Here is a 16866-nt window from a genome sequence, read left to right as displayed (position 1 = left end):
ATTTTTGAGTGCTTGCAAGCACGGTATGGCAAGGATACATAAATCTCACCTTGCAAAAGCATATATTGCAGCCACCAAAAGAACAACTGAAAGTATACACAAAGTAACAGCAAGGATAACTTCTACAGATCTTCCGGACAGTCCTTCACCTGCAACAGAAAGTGGAAATCTAATATTTCATTGATTCATTACTATTTTACATTTCTGACAGGGTGAAATCTGGGAGCAATGAGAGACAGACACTTCTCTCTGTACAATTGCATCCGTTTTGTGTCAGTCACAGAGCTGCTCGGGAAAGAAAAATATGACAAACCCAGAAACAATTTATTTAAAGGTTCCTAAGCACTGCCTATCTATGTAATACATAATGCTAATAGTATATGTCTACAGCTATATATGCAGCCATCCCCTGGTGCTTTTCAGTTTTACCTGCTAAGCAGGTTGATGTAGGTCTATGCTGCAGTAACATCAGTCTGAACACTAGCCTGAGCTGAGCTCCTGCCTCAGCCTCTGTGCAGCCAAGAACAGACACACCGCTCTATCAGCTGGGAATAATAAAACTCCAGAAGTGGAAAAGGAAGAGCCACAACTCTAAAGCTACGAGGCTTGCAGCCATCACTCACAGGCACAAAATAAAAGATGATTTTTGGAGATACTTTCTTCAGGGTGCTGAAGGAACCCACCTAAGTGATTGGATCTGAACTTTCTGGATTAATCTGCCTCACTGACCATTAACTCATGCTCTTTATTTATGTGGGAATTGGTGATATTGTTAGGAATAACCACTAGCAGGTCAAAAGTAATCACAAAGGCCTTTATGATAAAAAGGTAAAAGTGCTGGTATTCTAATCATTCCTTCCAGATGAGAATGAAGGCTTATTCAGAGACTGATAAACCATTTAGATTAGTGGTTTCTAGACCTCTTTTCAAACCTTTTTGGTGCTAAATTTCCGAGACTCATTTAATTTCCTACCCTTCCTGGTAATCCTGTCCCTATCTCAAAAAACCTCAGCCTCCTTTTTCCTTAGGCATACAGTGAAAATAAGAAAAGCAAGAGATTACTACTGCTGGTATTCTTCACCTATGCTGGTATTCTTCACCTATGCTGGTATTCAACTTCACTTTCTGATCGACTATAGAAAACCTAGCTCCTCTCCAGCCTCCAGGAAGGACAGCGAATGTACTGCTTCCTGCCATATGAAACTGTGTGTCCTCCCAAGGACACACTAGGAAACACTGAAGTCTCAACTTCATTTCTCTCAAAAGGCCCTAATTTTTTGATTAGAGAGTATATTGCAGGTGATCTGTACTGCATGTACATTGCAGAACATGATTAAAATTCAAAATGATCCTGATTTAGCTGAAAAAATGGTCTTAAAACAGTAGGATGCAATTTTGTAAGATCAAGTGCATGGTCCCACACGTAGGCAGGAATCATCAGCTATAATAATACAGCTTATTAAACAGTAGGTTAGGTAGCAGTTTATTGGAAGAAAGTGTGAGATTGTTGTAGACCACAAACAACATGAATAAGTATTATCAGGCCTATATGAAATGATACACATAATCTTGTGATACACAGAATTAAGTATAGTTTCCAAAACACCTGAAATCATTCTTCCATTGCATTAGTAAAGTCTCAGGTGCAACACTGGACACTACAAGGTAAGAACAATTTAGGCCAGCGGAAGACAACAGAGAAGAAAAGCAAGTATATAGAAAACTGTTGCAAAGAGAAAAGGAATGAAAAAGTCCCTGCCACTCACCGATTTCTGTGATAAGGTACAAATCTTAGTAATGTGGAAGAAGAACAGAATAATTTCCAGAGGAACCTCTACAACAGTTCTATCTATTTTCCACCAAACAGTGAAGTCAATGTTAAACCCTACGGTTGACCAGTCCAAGCACTGCCAATGTTATTAAACAAAACAGTGCTGGCAGAATACCCACCAAGAATAAAAAAAATACATTTTCTCCTACTTCTTTGCAACAGGGAAGGACTACATGTCTGTAGAGATGATGATGGGCAAGGGGAAGGAGATGAAACAGAAGATTTGGCATAGTAGGAAAAATAGGTATCATAAAACTAGTATGCAGTCCTGACATCAGGTTGTATAATTCTGAGGAGCTGCCGCTCAACACATGATGATAACAAAGTGCAATAACAGAATATCATAAGGTAGGTTTCTATGCAAAAGGCAGTGTTAGGAAACCCCATTTTGATTATTTCCTGTCTCATCAGCTTTGTATTTCACATGGTGAAAGTCTACACTTACACAGGACTACCAGCTGCCCCACGATGATTTGCTGAACTAGCTACCAGAGTTTATGAAAAGGTTATAACCTGCCTTGATGTATTAGACATTTAAGCAGTATTTGTCACCACATCTTAATTATCTCATGGAAAAATCCTGACCTTTCACTGTAATATGGACATTACTTTTGCAATGTCAGTCATGGGTTATGAGGAAGAAACTTCACTTCTCCAGCTCAAGAGGAGAGTTGTGGTACTCCAAATATGGTTGAGTGGGAGCGCCATATTAAAATGTATCCTTTACTATAATTAAAAAATCATTATTGCAGCTGTGTATTCCAATAATTTCTGCTTCAGTGTTCCTCCCTAGCAAAATTTCTATTGTTTAACAAGAGCATCTGATGCCTGTCACAGAGAACTCTTCCGTATTTTTTTCTGCTTCAAACATATTTAACATGCAATATTAAATTGCACAGATACAAGGTTAGCTTTCTGTTTTTCCAGATCAAAGACCTACCTATTCTATAAGTAGATTCAGGAACCAAAATGATCTAGTCATGAATACCTCTGCCAATATTCAAATTAGTCTTTCATCTACTAAAATGAAAGTGTCGGAAAAACACGAACTTCAGTGATTATTACAAAAGAAGATCATTAATTTCAAATTAAATTGCAATTCTGATCCCAGGTAGCATAAATTTCTTCTGAAAAGATACTGTTGTTATAAGTGGAATAGAAGTCATCAGTCACAAAGATACCTAACAGTTACTGATCCTAACGGTATGCTTTTGGGGTTATGCTTCCAGAGCAAGTCTGAAGTTCATATAACCAAAGCGTCTTCTATAAGGAAACACTGGGGCAAAGTTCCTCAGGTTATGTGTCTCAACAGAAAATGTGTCTCAAAAAAAATCTATCTTCCTTTATTCACTTAAGATTACATTGGTAATGGCATTGCCGATGCTGTATCTTCAAAGCCACTCAAATGCAGTACCTGTATCACTTGTGATATATCAATTTGATGTTGATTCCACAATACTTGTAAGAAAGCACAGAAGGAACTGTTAATTATCTGTTCCACTTAACTTTTGTTTCTTGTTGGATAGGTTCTGAAGTTTAGAAGTTAAGGCCAGACAAGTTTGCTGTAGCGCCCATTTTAAAAGCAGTGCTTGATGTTAAACTTTAGCACAGAAGGCACTGGATGGGTATGAGAAGCCATGGATAGCTGAGCAATTTATCAGGTCTATTTTTTTTCCTATTAGATTTTATTCAGCATACAAACAGATCTTGCTTCTTTATGATCTACACCAAAGGAGAACATGTCACAAGTTTTCAGTAAAGTTTTCAGTAACAACACAGAAGTGAATGAATTACACTATCTGCCTGCCACTAAAGCATGATTTCTTTAAGCATTGCAGACTTTTCTGTTAGAAAGGAGAAAGTTGCCCAGAAGACTGGATACAGTTGGACGCATTTCCAGTAGACTTGTTTTCCCTGATTGGACACACTGTCTTTCTGGGCAAACTATTTGCTTCATTGGCTTAGAACTTTTAAACTCAGAACATATAAAGACAACTTTTGTGCTGCCCTTTCCAAAACATTCAGGGCTAGCGAAATAGTGCCAGATCCTTTCAGAATATTCAGGTAGTGAATTAGCATTTCAGGAACTTCAGTATCAGATCATGTAACAAATTTCTAACATGGATTAGATGAATAAGGGAGCTCATATCACAGAAGATGAATGCCAAATGAAAAATATGTGCCCACTAAAATTCTTCTGGGTACTCATCCAGTTGTCTTGGGATCCCTTTTCAGAAAGTCAGGGCTAATGCTTAGCTAAGTAAGTTTTGGCTTACCAATATATTAAAAGAACTTACAGATCTTATTGCGATCTGCTATGAGAGTCTTCATTCCCAGTTTTGGGGGTAGGTCAACACTGCCGTGGCTGAATTTATGCTGGATTTGAGACCCCATAACAGCTGGCCTATTGGCCAGTGACATCAGAACCAGACGTATTCTATTAGACAATATTAATTTATTAATTAATATGGAGCTTTGTCTGTATCTAAAGGATGAAGGGCTAAAGGGTCATGTCCTCAGATGAGCTGCCACTAGAAGCAATGATCTGCAGCCAAGAGGTTTCCTACACTAGGCTCACTGGAATAGCTCTACATTCAACACAGAAGGAAACTGCACAAACAGTATAGCTTCTGGCAGTTCACCAAGCAAGATTAGCTATCCTGGCAAAATGGTATTTTTATTGGTATAACTGAATCTCTGCTAACGAACTTTGTCAATACTGCTGCTTCATTTAACAGTCCAGGCTGAGGTAAGACCTCTTGACAACCTCCAAAGGACGTACAAGGGAGTGGATATGTTTCCTCAGCTATTCTGGTTAAGCCAGGTCCAACAAAAATAGAGATTATTTACTTCAGGGAACCCATTCTACTAAAAAGAAACAGGGAATTGTCTAGGTTCCTCCGAAAGAGAGAAATACTTTAGTAAATTACACTGTCCTTACCTAATGTTTTGACAGGGTCAGAATAGTCAGAATCTGTAAACTGTCCTTTAACGTTAGTTGCTCTGAACTTAAATCTGTGAAATAAAACCAAGAAAACTAATGAAATAAAAGTTTATGTGCATTTCCTTAAATATTACTTCACTTTTAGAAACTAAAAACTACTTCTTAGTTCTAGTATAATATAAGCTGGCATCATTATTCACCTGCTAAAGTGATGTTATGACAGACATCAAGGACTCAGTATCAATATCTCAAATGTATAATCAAGCTATATGAATTACTTATCTGGAATATGGGATTATTTAAGAACTCAGTAAGCGTCTTTTGTTACCTGAAACGTTTAAAAAAAAAATCGTCTTCCATATTTATGCTTAGCCAAAAAATTTAAAATTAGAGACACATGAAGATCATTTCAATCTCCACCTTTTCATAATTGAACAACAAGTTTTGTATGTTTGTATAAATGTATATTTCACTTAAATCTTTCTCTTGGACAAACATAGAGACAAATGTACTTACAGGTACTGCTTTCTTGGTTTCAGTGGGCCATTACATATTTTGTCTTGACTGCCTGGTATCATACATGTAGTATCAGCACCTATGACATATATCTCTTCTTTGCCACTCAGATCTTCTTTTCCTTCTACACATGGTGGGTTTGGAAAGCCTTCATTTGTAAAATACGGCCTCGGTCTGTTGAAGTAGGCATCATACCACTTAGTAACATTCCCATCATGCTGAGCTATTGTCAAAAGAAATAATCAGAAACAATTTACATTCTAACCAGACTGTAATTAAAGAAGTTAAATAGGAAATTAATTTTTTTAAGAGCTTAGCATGTTATCGGTGCCATTTACACAACTACGTAAGTCTATAACTGTATTTGCACTTGGACCCAGATTTCTTATTATCCACACTATCTATATTTTGCTAACTCAGAGTAAGTCAACTAGAAAATTTCAGGGGCAGTCTCACACATGAGCTCTGCCTGTAGAGGATATCACCTGTGCAAGCCACTTGACTTTGAAACTGAGCATGGCTAGCAAAGACAATAAAAAGTGTTTACTTTAAAGACAGTAAAGACTGTTTCATAAATGAAATTACCAGACTTCCATAAGCGCACAGTACTCAGCAACTCAGGAGGAAAAAATCTTCAAAATGTCACTTAACATAGTATTTGCATATCTAACTGTTCAAGAGAATCTTCACAGCAATAGCTATGAAGTAAATGTCTGTAGGATTAGTGCTAAAATGCAAAATTCAGAAAAAGGTGAGAGACTTAATGTGAATTCACTTAATGTGAATGGTTTACTTCTATACTTCCAAAGCAAGCAAAACAAGAGAATTAAATACCTGGAATTTGTCCTTCTTAGGTAAAGTAAGCCTGACCATATGATGTCCTATCATGAAACTCCCACTCACAATGGTAGGCAACTACTCAAAAGAATATCACGGCACTGTTCACATGAGTAAATGTTCATCAGTCCATACAAGGGAATACGCATTCTAACCCACAGTCTACAGAAGGGATTTATATAAATCCCTCTGCCCCCGTTATGAAATGGAAATATCAACTGCACATGACTGCATTCTTTTACAGGCAACACTAATAGCAACAGAAGAAAAACCTTGCAAAAAATGTTTCAGATTTATTTACCTTTCACAAAAGCCAAATGTATTTTTTTTCAAGGAAATAGGAAATAAAGAAAATATAATGATAACAATAGGGTCAGAATAATATTGGTTACTTCAAACAGCACGGATGACTTTTTGTTGGCAAGTGTTCCCAAAATCCAGTATCCAGCCCACAAGTATTGTGAAAGATACTTTGCTCTTAGTACTGCTGCCACAGCTAAAGCGACTGTTAGCTGTTTTCTAATATGAAATTACTGACACCAAAGAAAAGAAGAGAAAAGAAAAATCGCCTGAAAATAAAGAAATAAAAAAAACCTGAAAACAATTTTGAAGAGAACTCGTAAAATTCTACCTCCGGCTTCCACAACAAGAACTTGTATCTTCTTGATAGGGCCATGATCATCACTGTAATAACATATTGGCATTCTGACCGTAATTGTTGTAGCTGTGACGAGTAATGCTCCATTGGTATCATAAACTGGTGCTGGTTTCTTTTTAGGCCGTGGTGGTTCTGTTTTTAAACAAGGATATACCACAGAGTTTTGTTTTAAAATGTTTTCACCACAAGTACTTTGTTCAGGCACATAGCTGTGTTATGCAAGACAAGTCTTCAGCATATTTTCAGGGACAACTTAATGTCCTACCTAATACCTTAAGCTTCTAAAAACTGTATTCTGATAAATGCCTCTGCGTATCAGTTTTCAATTAAAAGAGAAAACGATAAAAAGACTGAGTCTTAGTTTTTCAATGAATTTCAATCAATGATTGTATTTATTTCCACAACTGTGATACTGTATACTTAGCTATCTCTCTGTGATATTCTTCTAAGCTGTTCGCTGATGGTAACTAATATACTGAAGTCAATATGATTACTTCACTGAGTCTGCACATAGTTTACAGTATCATTCAGATATGAATAGCAAATGATCAGTGATATGGAGCAAAATTGAGCACTGTAGTTCAAGGTTATCAGTTATGTGTTCCTGCTCCTACATTATGCAACCTCTAAATAACAGACAAAGGCACACAGTTGCGTACCCACAGGTAGAACAGTAATTTCTTCAGCATTTATAGAGATTTCAACTAAAGGGCACTTCATGAGACATACCTTTGATATCCATGGTTATTTTCAATTGAATTTTTGGCCCTGCACCAGCACCATTAATTGCATACACCTTAAAAAACCAAACAATTGTTTTAATGAGTATTTGTAATAGCTTCAAATTGGCCAAATCTGGATACATTTGAAGCAACAATGAATGCTCAAACACTCCTTTTATGTCATTCACACTTTGCTAGAACTCCATATTTCTTTACAATCCTAAGTACAATAACACTTTATCATTTGTCACATAGCTCTTACAAAGAGGAGAAAAACAACCCCACTTAAACAGTTATGTCACCTCCTTTCATGTGCTATTCTCTAATTATTTGAAAGGACTTCATGCACATACTTCTAGCAAGCTCCCCTTGCAGAACTAGACTTTTCATCTGAGCCAAATGAGCAATGCAAGGGGTGGAATTAAGAGAGGGATTTAGTCTTGTACCTGTGATGATACGTCACAGGCTGCTTTGCTAGCACATGAACTGGTGGTCCAGAGTACAAAGCTAACCACTAGTGATGTGTCCTGCTCCCACCCACTCGACTCTCTTCATTGCTGCCCTCGTTCCTCAGACTTGTCTCTCTTCTAACATTCTCGGCACGAAAATCTCATATTCAGCCTAGGTTTATGTTCCCTGTTCAGACTAATCTCTCACTCATATCAAAGAAAAAATCCAAAGAAAAACTATCAGTTCTTACGCTGACATTATAGGTATGTCCTCCTTTTAGTCCTTCTATCATGGCAGTGACTGACTGATCTGTTTTATCAATGACACTAAGGTTGTGGATCCGGATGGCAGTGGGGTCATCTTCATTGTAAACCATCGCTTGATACACCTGAATATTTCCATTTGGTTCAGATGGCGGCACAAATGTTACTTGTAACTTTGTTACTTCGTCTGGTATCTTTTGAAATGTTATGTTGTTGGGTGGGTCTTCAGGCACTGAAATAAATATTTCAATGATCCCCTTAAATCAGTTTACTACTATTACTATTAGAGTAAAACCTGAACAATTACAAATTATATTTTTGCACGTCAGTATTATTTCATTGGTATTTTCTGTTTTTACTAAAAACACCTCAAATACTTGTTGCATATGTAAATATTCATAAGACAATAAAAAGTTAAATATTTAGTGAAATACTATTCTTAAAGATAGGGTTTAACACTGCAAATATTAAAAATCATTATTAGATAACCCTCAGTAGTTTCTACTCAGAAAAGTTTCTTCTGATTTTCTACTCAGAAAACCTGAGGGCATCATTATACCTTGCAATACATCTGGGGTAAACAAATCCTTGCATGGGATGACAAGCAAGAAGCAAGTGTTAGTCTTGAGTATCCCTTTCTGAAAGCCCTCTGTCAACAGCAAGCTCCCTTCCAACATATAAGCAAGCCACCATGCTCCTAAGAGTCTCTGCTTATCACAGCTAACTCTTTAGGAAAAAACTTTCCACTAGTCAATGCCCAGACACAAACACAACATGCATTTTTCCCAAAGACGTTTTTTTGTCAAACACTTATTCCAGTAGCTTATTCTCAAGACAGCAAAGGTATAAATCATTTTACCAATGTCCCTATCTGAAAGAAAAGACTGTAACATTCCTTCCAGGCAGCTAAATATTTATTGCTCTACCTGAGCAGTATGTAGCGTGACCTCTAAATAGTGAAATCAAACAACTGAAGGTAAACACATTCCCTCAGCCAAGGATTTGGATGCAGTTGTCATACCTTCCAGGTTTTTTACACCAGCCAACAAATGCTTACTCAGGCTTCTCTGGAGTAAGTCTATATGTAAATTGCTCCTTACTCAGCCATATGCTAGGCTGTGCAAACCAGATGAGACAAGATGAGACGCAAAAAATAACTGTTCTTCTCTAAGGTTACTGCACCTCCTAATGTATCACATTTTTACATAAGAAAAAGGGCTACCAAAAAAAGATAGCTCACTGGACAGACCCAGCTACCACCTAATTTAATCTTCATTCATTTTTTGACAGTAAAAGACCATATCAGCCTCCAGGGACATAAACAGGTCATGAAAACCTTAGAATTTAATGTATTAAAGGCATTAGAAAGATATAGATACGTATACACACACTCATATCATGTATCATTAGGGACATTGGATTTTCATACATCAAAGGAAAGATAAATGATAAATACAATCACTGTGTAGTACGTCTAAATCTGAAATTAACCTGAGTATATAGCTAAAAAAGCTGACCTGCAGCTAACCTCACTAGAAATAAAGCAATTATAGTTTACACACAGTTGATAATTAGTTTGAATGAAACAAAACTTCAATATATTTTCAGAAAATATTTTTTGTTGTTTTGGTTGTTTGTTTAAATATCATTAGTGAACAATTCAAAACCAGCAAAGATAGTAGACAGAGCATGACCAGGAACTATGTATGTAAAGCTAGGACTGTATCTTCTCCATGTACATCTGTTTATATTTTCCTAAGCAAATGCCATCTACTTTTCTGTAATGTAGCTTCTCAGTGTCATGAGGTCCTCACACAGTTTCTCACTCTCATCTCTCAGTTTTATTTCCCTGACTAACTTAATAGCATCAGCAACTTTTGTCACCTTCGTATCTACCTCATTCTCCAGATTGTTTTGAATCTGTGGAACAGCTGACTCAAGCACAGATCCCTGTGGGCCTTCACTAGCAACCTCCTTGCACTCAGAATACACAGATTGTGTCCTCAAGTCAGTACAGGTACCCTTTGTAAACGTTAGGATTCACTTCACTTAATTTTTATATGTTTAAATTTTGCATCAAGACCAAGGGTGTTGTAAAGAGTTTCAACAGTCTCTTAAGGGAAACAGGCACCCCCACAGGGGAGAGTCATCCCTTTCTAAGACAGGTATCTTACACGTACATGCTAATACAGATAGGACCTCTCTTCATTGACTATAGAAGCAATCTAGATGGCTGTGTTCCACACACTCATATTTTACATGAAACAAGTTAAGATCTCTGCATTACTAAAGGTAAATCTTAGTATTTATTATCACCATCACTTTTTGTTGAATGCCACCTTTTTAAATATTAAAGAAAAAATATTGTGAGAACAAATCTGCATTAAAAGTGCACCATATGTTCAAAACTCTCATTTATTTGTCAGATGAACTAAAAACTGCAAAGTTTGATCCATATAAAGTAGAGAAAAATACAAACCTGCTTCAAAAGTGGAGACAATTACTGGAGAACTAGCCTTGCCTTCAATGAGTGCAGCATTAACATCCCCCGTAAAGGCAATGATTATGACAGAATACCTTGTAAATGCTTTTAAATCAGAAATTTCTAAGACTTTACCCTCATCATTTGTCTTCAGAAATTGAGCTTTATAATTGTCATTATCTACCTGTAAAATAATAATAATTTAAAAACAATGATTACAAGACTTGAAACGGCCAATAGCAGGACATTATTATTTGAACACCTTATTTAACTTTTATGTTTCCACTTTTCTAACCATTTACATAGAAGGGTTCACAAGAAGTCTCTAGCTACCAAGACTAGAAAGCTGCACAGCAGACTAAGCTCCCATCTCACCCATGTGTTACCTCTTTAGCACTTCACGTAGTATGGGATTAAGGCCATGGGCTGTTTGCTTGCTGCTGTCTTCCACCAAGCAAACATGAACCAATTGGTAGACACTGGACCAAGGGAGCTGCAGTGACATGAAATGGGAATCAAACTAGGCAGAGATCCAGAAGATGAGCAGCTATATGGCAGAAAATTGTTTGGAATACAAAAACAAAAGGAAAATTGGGCAGCAATATATAATATTGATATGACTGCAGAAAGTGCAGTTCCTCTTGGGATATAGTAATAGAAGCACTATTTATAAGACAGTGGGGAGGGAGTAATTCTCTTACTAGAAAAGCTGGAAAGCAGAAATAACTGGGGTTCAATCTAGAAAAGGGAGGATGGTGGAAGACTTCAAAATATAACTTCAATATATAAAACTTCAATACATAAAACTTCAATATATATAAAATATATATTACACATATTTTGATAACTTCAAAATATAAAAAAGGATGTTACTAAATTGAAGATAAACCATTGTTTCCAGTGTTCATGAAAACACGAATAGAAATTTTATTTGCACCAAAACCAGATTAGAATTAAATATTACAAAACTGCAATGATATACCTAAATATATAAGTAAAACTATGACTATAAGTTTAGTTAAAAACTAGAACAATCTATTGAGGGTTGCTGAGCAATTTTCAGCACTGGACATTTTTGAGAACAGAATAATGAATCATTTGTGAGGAAGACTCTAGGTACACTTGTTTCTGTGTTAGAGCAGGATATGGACTGGATTACTTCCTGGGATCCCTGTCACTCCTACATCTCAAATAATCTGTAGTTCTGTAGAAAAATCTACAGTGTTGGGCTTTATATCCAATTAATCAATTCTAATCTTAGCTTAAAAAGGAGAAAAAGGAAAAATGGGAGCTTTTCTAGTGTTTGATCAAGTATCACTTACAAAATTATTTTTATGTCTGTTCCCACTACTTCAGTTAATGATGTTTTCATTATTGTTTCTTCAGTGTGTAATTTGAAAAGAGGATTAGGTAGCTGTACAGTAGTTTTCCCACTGGATGAAATCTGTATTAAATGCAGCTGCTAAAACATTAGAATAGTCCCAGCATACCTTTTATTTGACAGATATGCATCTATCCCCACTGAGAATTAACCCGAACTAAACTTTCTGATGGAGTAAACAGACATTCATTTCCTGGGATGGCCATGAAGAGCTGAAACACTTTTTTCCTGTTTGAGTATCAAAAATCTGGCATATAAATACTTCTACAAGAGGTAAAATACAATCACGGTACTACATCATTACATTTATTTCTATTCTTCCTGAAGTTTAATGGTTCATTTCCAACTTCCTTACTCATTTTCAGTAATATTTTATTCAGGACTAGTTCTAATTATAATAGGCAGGAATACAAACTAAAATATGACTTGGAGGAATAATAATGAGGGAGTACTTTTTAGTTTTTCTGATCTATAAAACTGCAAGGAACATCCTAACCATTTAAACAGAACCCTAATACATTCACTAATAAATACTAATTACTGCCTTTTAAGAATAAAGACATCACAGAGTAGAAATCTGAAATTATTCTGTTCTGTGAGCCTGTTTTTATAAATCTTTAAAGATACTCAGTTGAGAACTAAAATGAGTAAAGTTATACATATAGGAAGTTTGTGGAATTTGGAGTCTTCATAAAAATTTTCCCACTGGGACAATAAAAGATATACTCAAATTTTCACTGAAAAAGATTGTGACAGCTTTATTGGCCTTTAAGAAGGAATAGATTTGTCTACTAAGGTGATTATCTACAGAACTGATCCCTGTAGTTACTGATCATTAGACAGACAACATCTGATTACAAGGAAGCCCTAAACATAAAGCTAGATATCTGAAACATATTTGAAAAAAACCCATTTTGTAAAAATAAAACCAAAGGCCTCCAAACTGAACATTTGAAACAGATTTTTAAGTTCCTTCTGAATGCTGGCAGGCTCACATGAAACATTCCATAGGTCATGTTACTTTAGGAATTTTACTGTAACTTATATCGATAAGGTATTTATAACATTTTCATAGTGTAGAATCAGATGACACCCTGTTTATAATTTAGGAACTATCAGACAGAGGAGAAATTGTTTAGATACAAATTGATTAGATATTACACACACAAAAAAAATCAAGCTTTGAAAATTGAATTGGAAGTTTTATCAAAAGAATGAAAAGAATTTTTTTCTATTGATGCACTATAATGCTGTTTCGTCAAAAGTGACAGAACCTTTCATGAGGAAAAAGCCTTCTCTAACTTTAGTAAAGGAGAAATAAAAATTGTTATGCAGTTTCTAGTGACCCACCCAACGGGACAAGGAACCATTCCTTCCCTGCCCCTTGTTATTGTACACCCTTCATCCTGACATACTACTGCTGTGGTAAGTGTGTTCAGAACTGAACAGATTACACTTTACATATTGTACAATGAAGTTAGAGGAACAGAAAATAGCATGACTACACACTACTCTCTCTTGTAACTTTACTGAGGAGTTTAAAAATATTTGGTATTGGTTTACTGATCTTAGAAATTTTGATTGCACAAACATCTCAGCATTAATATTTTAGCATATCTGTAATTCCTATGACCAATTCAGAAACATTGAAAATATACACATAATGGTCTTTCTTACTCTCTTCTCAGAAAATTTAAAGAACTTTCTATTTAAAGTCTTCAAGTACTTTGAAGTAGTCTTTAATTTTTTTTTCCTATAATCTAACAGACTGATTCAGGATTTCTGAAGCTGCGAACAGCAAGTTTTCCTGGGTAAAGTCTGGTAAATTGCTTCCCATTTTCACTCATAGCCCTGTCTGTATAATTTCTGGAAGAAGAGAGAACCTATATCCTACTTAAAACTTCTCATGCACTCGTACTTAGGAAGTTTCATATCTTGCCACGGGGCAGGAAATGAGGTTTATTAATGGTTGTTTTAAGGAGCATTATAAGGGTAGTAGCGGATGAAAAGAGAAAGGCCGCTAGAGCTTTTCTCTTATGTCAGCCTTTTTTTGCTTATAAAGATCAAGGAGAAAGAAGTGTTATTGCTGTGCTACCAAAACACAGCTAATCTGATGGACAGAGCACCAAGTGGAAAGAGGGAAATTTAGTTTGACTTTAAAATTTGCCCTCTGATGCACTGTGTCACTTTGTACAAGTCACTTCCTTTTGCTAGTCTCTCCACTTTGGTTTGTAAAATCATGACAATGAACTTTTCCTTCCTTTGAAGAAAAAAAAGTCATTATTATTTTTACTGGTAAACAGCATCATTATTATTAGAAGAAGGTACGCCTCCGCAAAGCTCAGCTACTGTTTTCCTGTATGTATTTATAGCTACACTTTTTTTTCTCCAAGACCTCTTACTAGCACACATTTGTTAATACCAAGTAATTAATTTATCTCCCATTAAGAAATGTATAAATGTACAATTAATTCTTATGTGGAGTTTATGTGGAAATAGACACAGTCGTATTGTTTTTCAATCCAGTTTATGCCTGTCCTGTAATTTCTAGAAGAACATCTGCTGTGGTATTTATATCACCAAACTTCTGTATTACTACCAACAATAAAACAGAGTTGCCTTACTGAGGTAATGTCTATGAGGTAGCATGTTGGTCCAGTAATGATGACAGGTTCACTCCAGCTGATATTAATACTGTGAGGAGATGTAGCTAAAACAGTCACATTTTCTGGAGGACCGTCTGGAGCTGTAGAAAAAAATACGTATATGAACTATGGCCAAAAAAGTTCATGACAAATAACCCAGTAATTTTAGTGGCCAGTAGAGATTATTTTTCAATTTGAAAATAAAACTTTTTCACACATTTACCATTATACACTGCTTAAATAATGATAACAATTTTTCTTTTTCATATATAAAGCATACAGTGTGATTTAGAAACACATCTTTCATTGCAATTACTACAACTTTTCTAGAGTATGAACTGCCTCAACTTCATCTTAAATTGAAATTATAGGTTTTATTAATTACAAGTTATTTATATGTATAAACACAAGCAAAATATATATAACTTTAGACAAATAGACAAGCATAATATATTCATTTATGTCAAACGAATCATTCAAAGAACAAGAAATTGTGAAAACACAAGGTTTTCTGCATGCTAGAAAAAATTTCCAGCAATGTTGGAAAGTACTAGTACAAATAATTTTATACAGAAAAAAAAAATACTTTCTAAGTTTCATTTCAACTTATTCTTAACATGTTGAGAAACTCTGAAAAACGCACACAAAAAAGTGATAGGAATTGTAAGCAGGCAAGAATGTTCACATTAAGAAATGGGATTTTCCTAAAATTTCCTTTTGTCAAGCTGATATGTGAATTAACCTAGTTATTTCTTATTTATGAATAAGAAATTAATGAAATCATAATAACAACACAGCAGTTCTCAGTAAGTCCTTATTACTTTTTCATAAGGACCATGGTAAATTTCAGGAAAATAAAATTTGGAATTGAAGTGACAACCGATTTGTAGATAATGCCAGAACTTGGCTCCATGGTGCCTTTTTTGGGGGGGGTCTACTACAAAAAGAGACAATTGTGATACATATCAGTGAACAGCCTGTTATAGAAGCAACAACAGATTTGTACTTATTTCCAGAATTTGACTTCATGGTGCCTTTTTTTTAATCTACCACAAAAAATACAACTATGGTTAACACATATCAGTGAAGAGTCTGTAATAAAAAATGATAAAATTACCATATCTAACCTAATCAGAAGACGTAGGCTCTTTTTTCTCAAACACAATTAATGCACGAATATGTATTTTTTCACCATTAGTCATTAGGTAAGAGGGCTTAATGAAAACTGGAGTGTATACAAGGCTACTTTGTCAGGTAGAAAACAGGCTAGGAAAAGGAAAAATAGCATGGAAGGAGGTATGTAGCTATTGAAATTATGTGTGAAAGATTAATGAGGAGAAATCATAAAATTTTGCATTGTGAAGGTGAAAATTTTGCACCATGGTTGCAGAATAAAACAGGAAGATTTGGGAGTCGATAAGATGCTATGAAGAGTTTAGGGTGTTGGATACAGGAGGTAGATTGCTGTGCGGGGATTAGCAGGAACATACTAGACTTTGTAGGCAGGATCAAATTCAACCATTGGAAGCAGTCCCCAAAAATACTGAATAGCATGGAACAACTGAATGAAGAGTGTAACTGAATGAACTATGAAAGCACATGAGAGGTGGTGAAAAAGGAGACTGCTCAGAGAAGGCTGGCTGTCGAGTGGGGTGCTAGAACAGATACAAAACAATACAGGGGCAAACATGTTCCCTAAAAACTAGAATTAGCACAAATGAAGCTTATTTTGCAGGTAATGTGTGTCAGACTTGTTGCTCAGTGTCTTTTAGTGTGAACAATGCTTTCAGTAACGATGGCAGTGGCATTACCTTTATCGCCAGTTGAAATTTCCGAAAAACAGCATAAAATGAGATATATAGCTTCTTGAGCCTCAGTTTCCAAAACAACCAAGTTTCCAAAGACAATTTTCCATTACTTTTGTATAGCATTAATGGAGTGTTTAATCTCTCAATATTTTTTTTCAGAAGCCAATTTAGGTTTACACATTAGACAATGATGATGTGAAATAATTTTAAAGCATAATCTAATCTACAAATTATCCAATCTGAAGTTATTTATATGGATAATTTCCATATGCAGTTTATATCTGATACATTTTTAGATCTTTGCCAGAAAATTCTAATTGCGTATGCTC

At 35.5% G+C, this 16866-nt stretch overlaps 1 protein-coding gene across 2 annotated transcripts in view; it reads right to left on the bottom strand.

The window, feature by feature from the left end:
- Positions 1-16866, bottom strand: part of PTPRQ (protein tyrosine phosphatase receptor type Q) — a 143572-nt gene that overhangs the window by 27756 nt on the left and 98950 nt on the right. For both annotated transcript variants that reach the window (XM_087765815.1, XM_087765814.1), the window contains exons 44-51: positions 14709-14830; positions 10701-10887; positions 8209-8453; positions 7516-7582; positions 6760-6918; positions 5292-5514; positions 4773-4846; positions 50-149 (exon numbers count right to left, since the gene is read on the bottom strand). In XM_087765815.1, the coding sequence (XP_087621941.1) occupies positions 50-149; positions 4773-4846; positions 5292-5514; positions 6760-6918; positions 7516-7582; positions 8209-8453; positions 10701-10887; positions 14709-14830 (1177 nt within the window). The remainder of the gene's footprint in view (positions 1-49; positions 150-4772; positions 4847-5291; positions 5515-6759; positions 6919-7515; positions 7583-8208; positions 8454-10700; positions 10888-14708; positions 14831-16866) is intronic.

Source organism: Nipponia nippon, unplaced genomic scaffold, assembly GCF_047370975.1.
Source record: "Nipponia nippon isolate SJK-2023a ecotype South Korea unplaced genomic scaffold, ASM4737097v1 scaffold_3, whole genome shotgun sequence".
Lineage (NCBI taxonomy): Eukaryota > Metazoa > Chordata > Aves > Pelecaniformes > Threskiornithidae > Nipponia > Nipponia nippon.
This window is presented reverse-complemented; position numbering and strand designations above follow the sequence as displayed.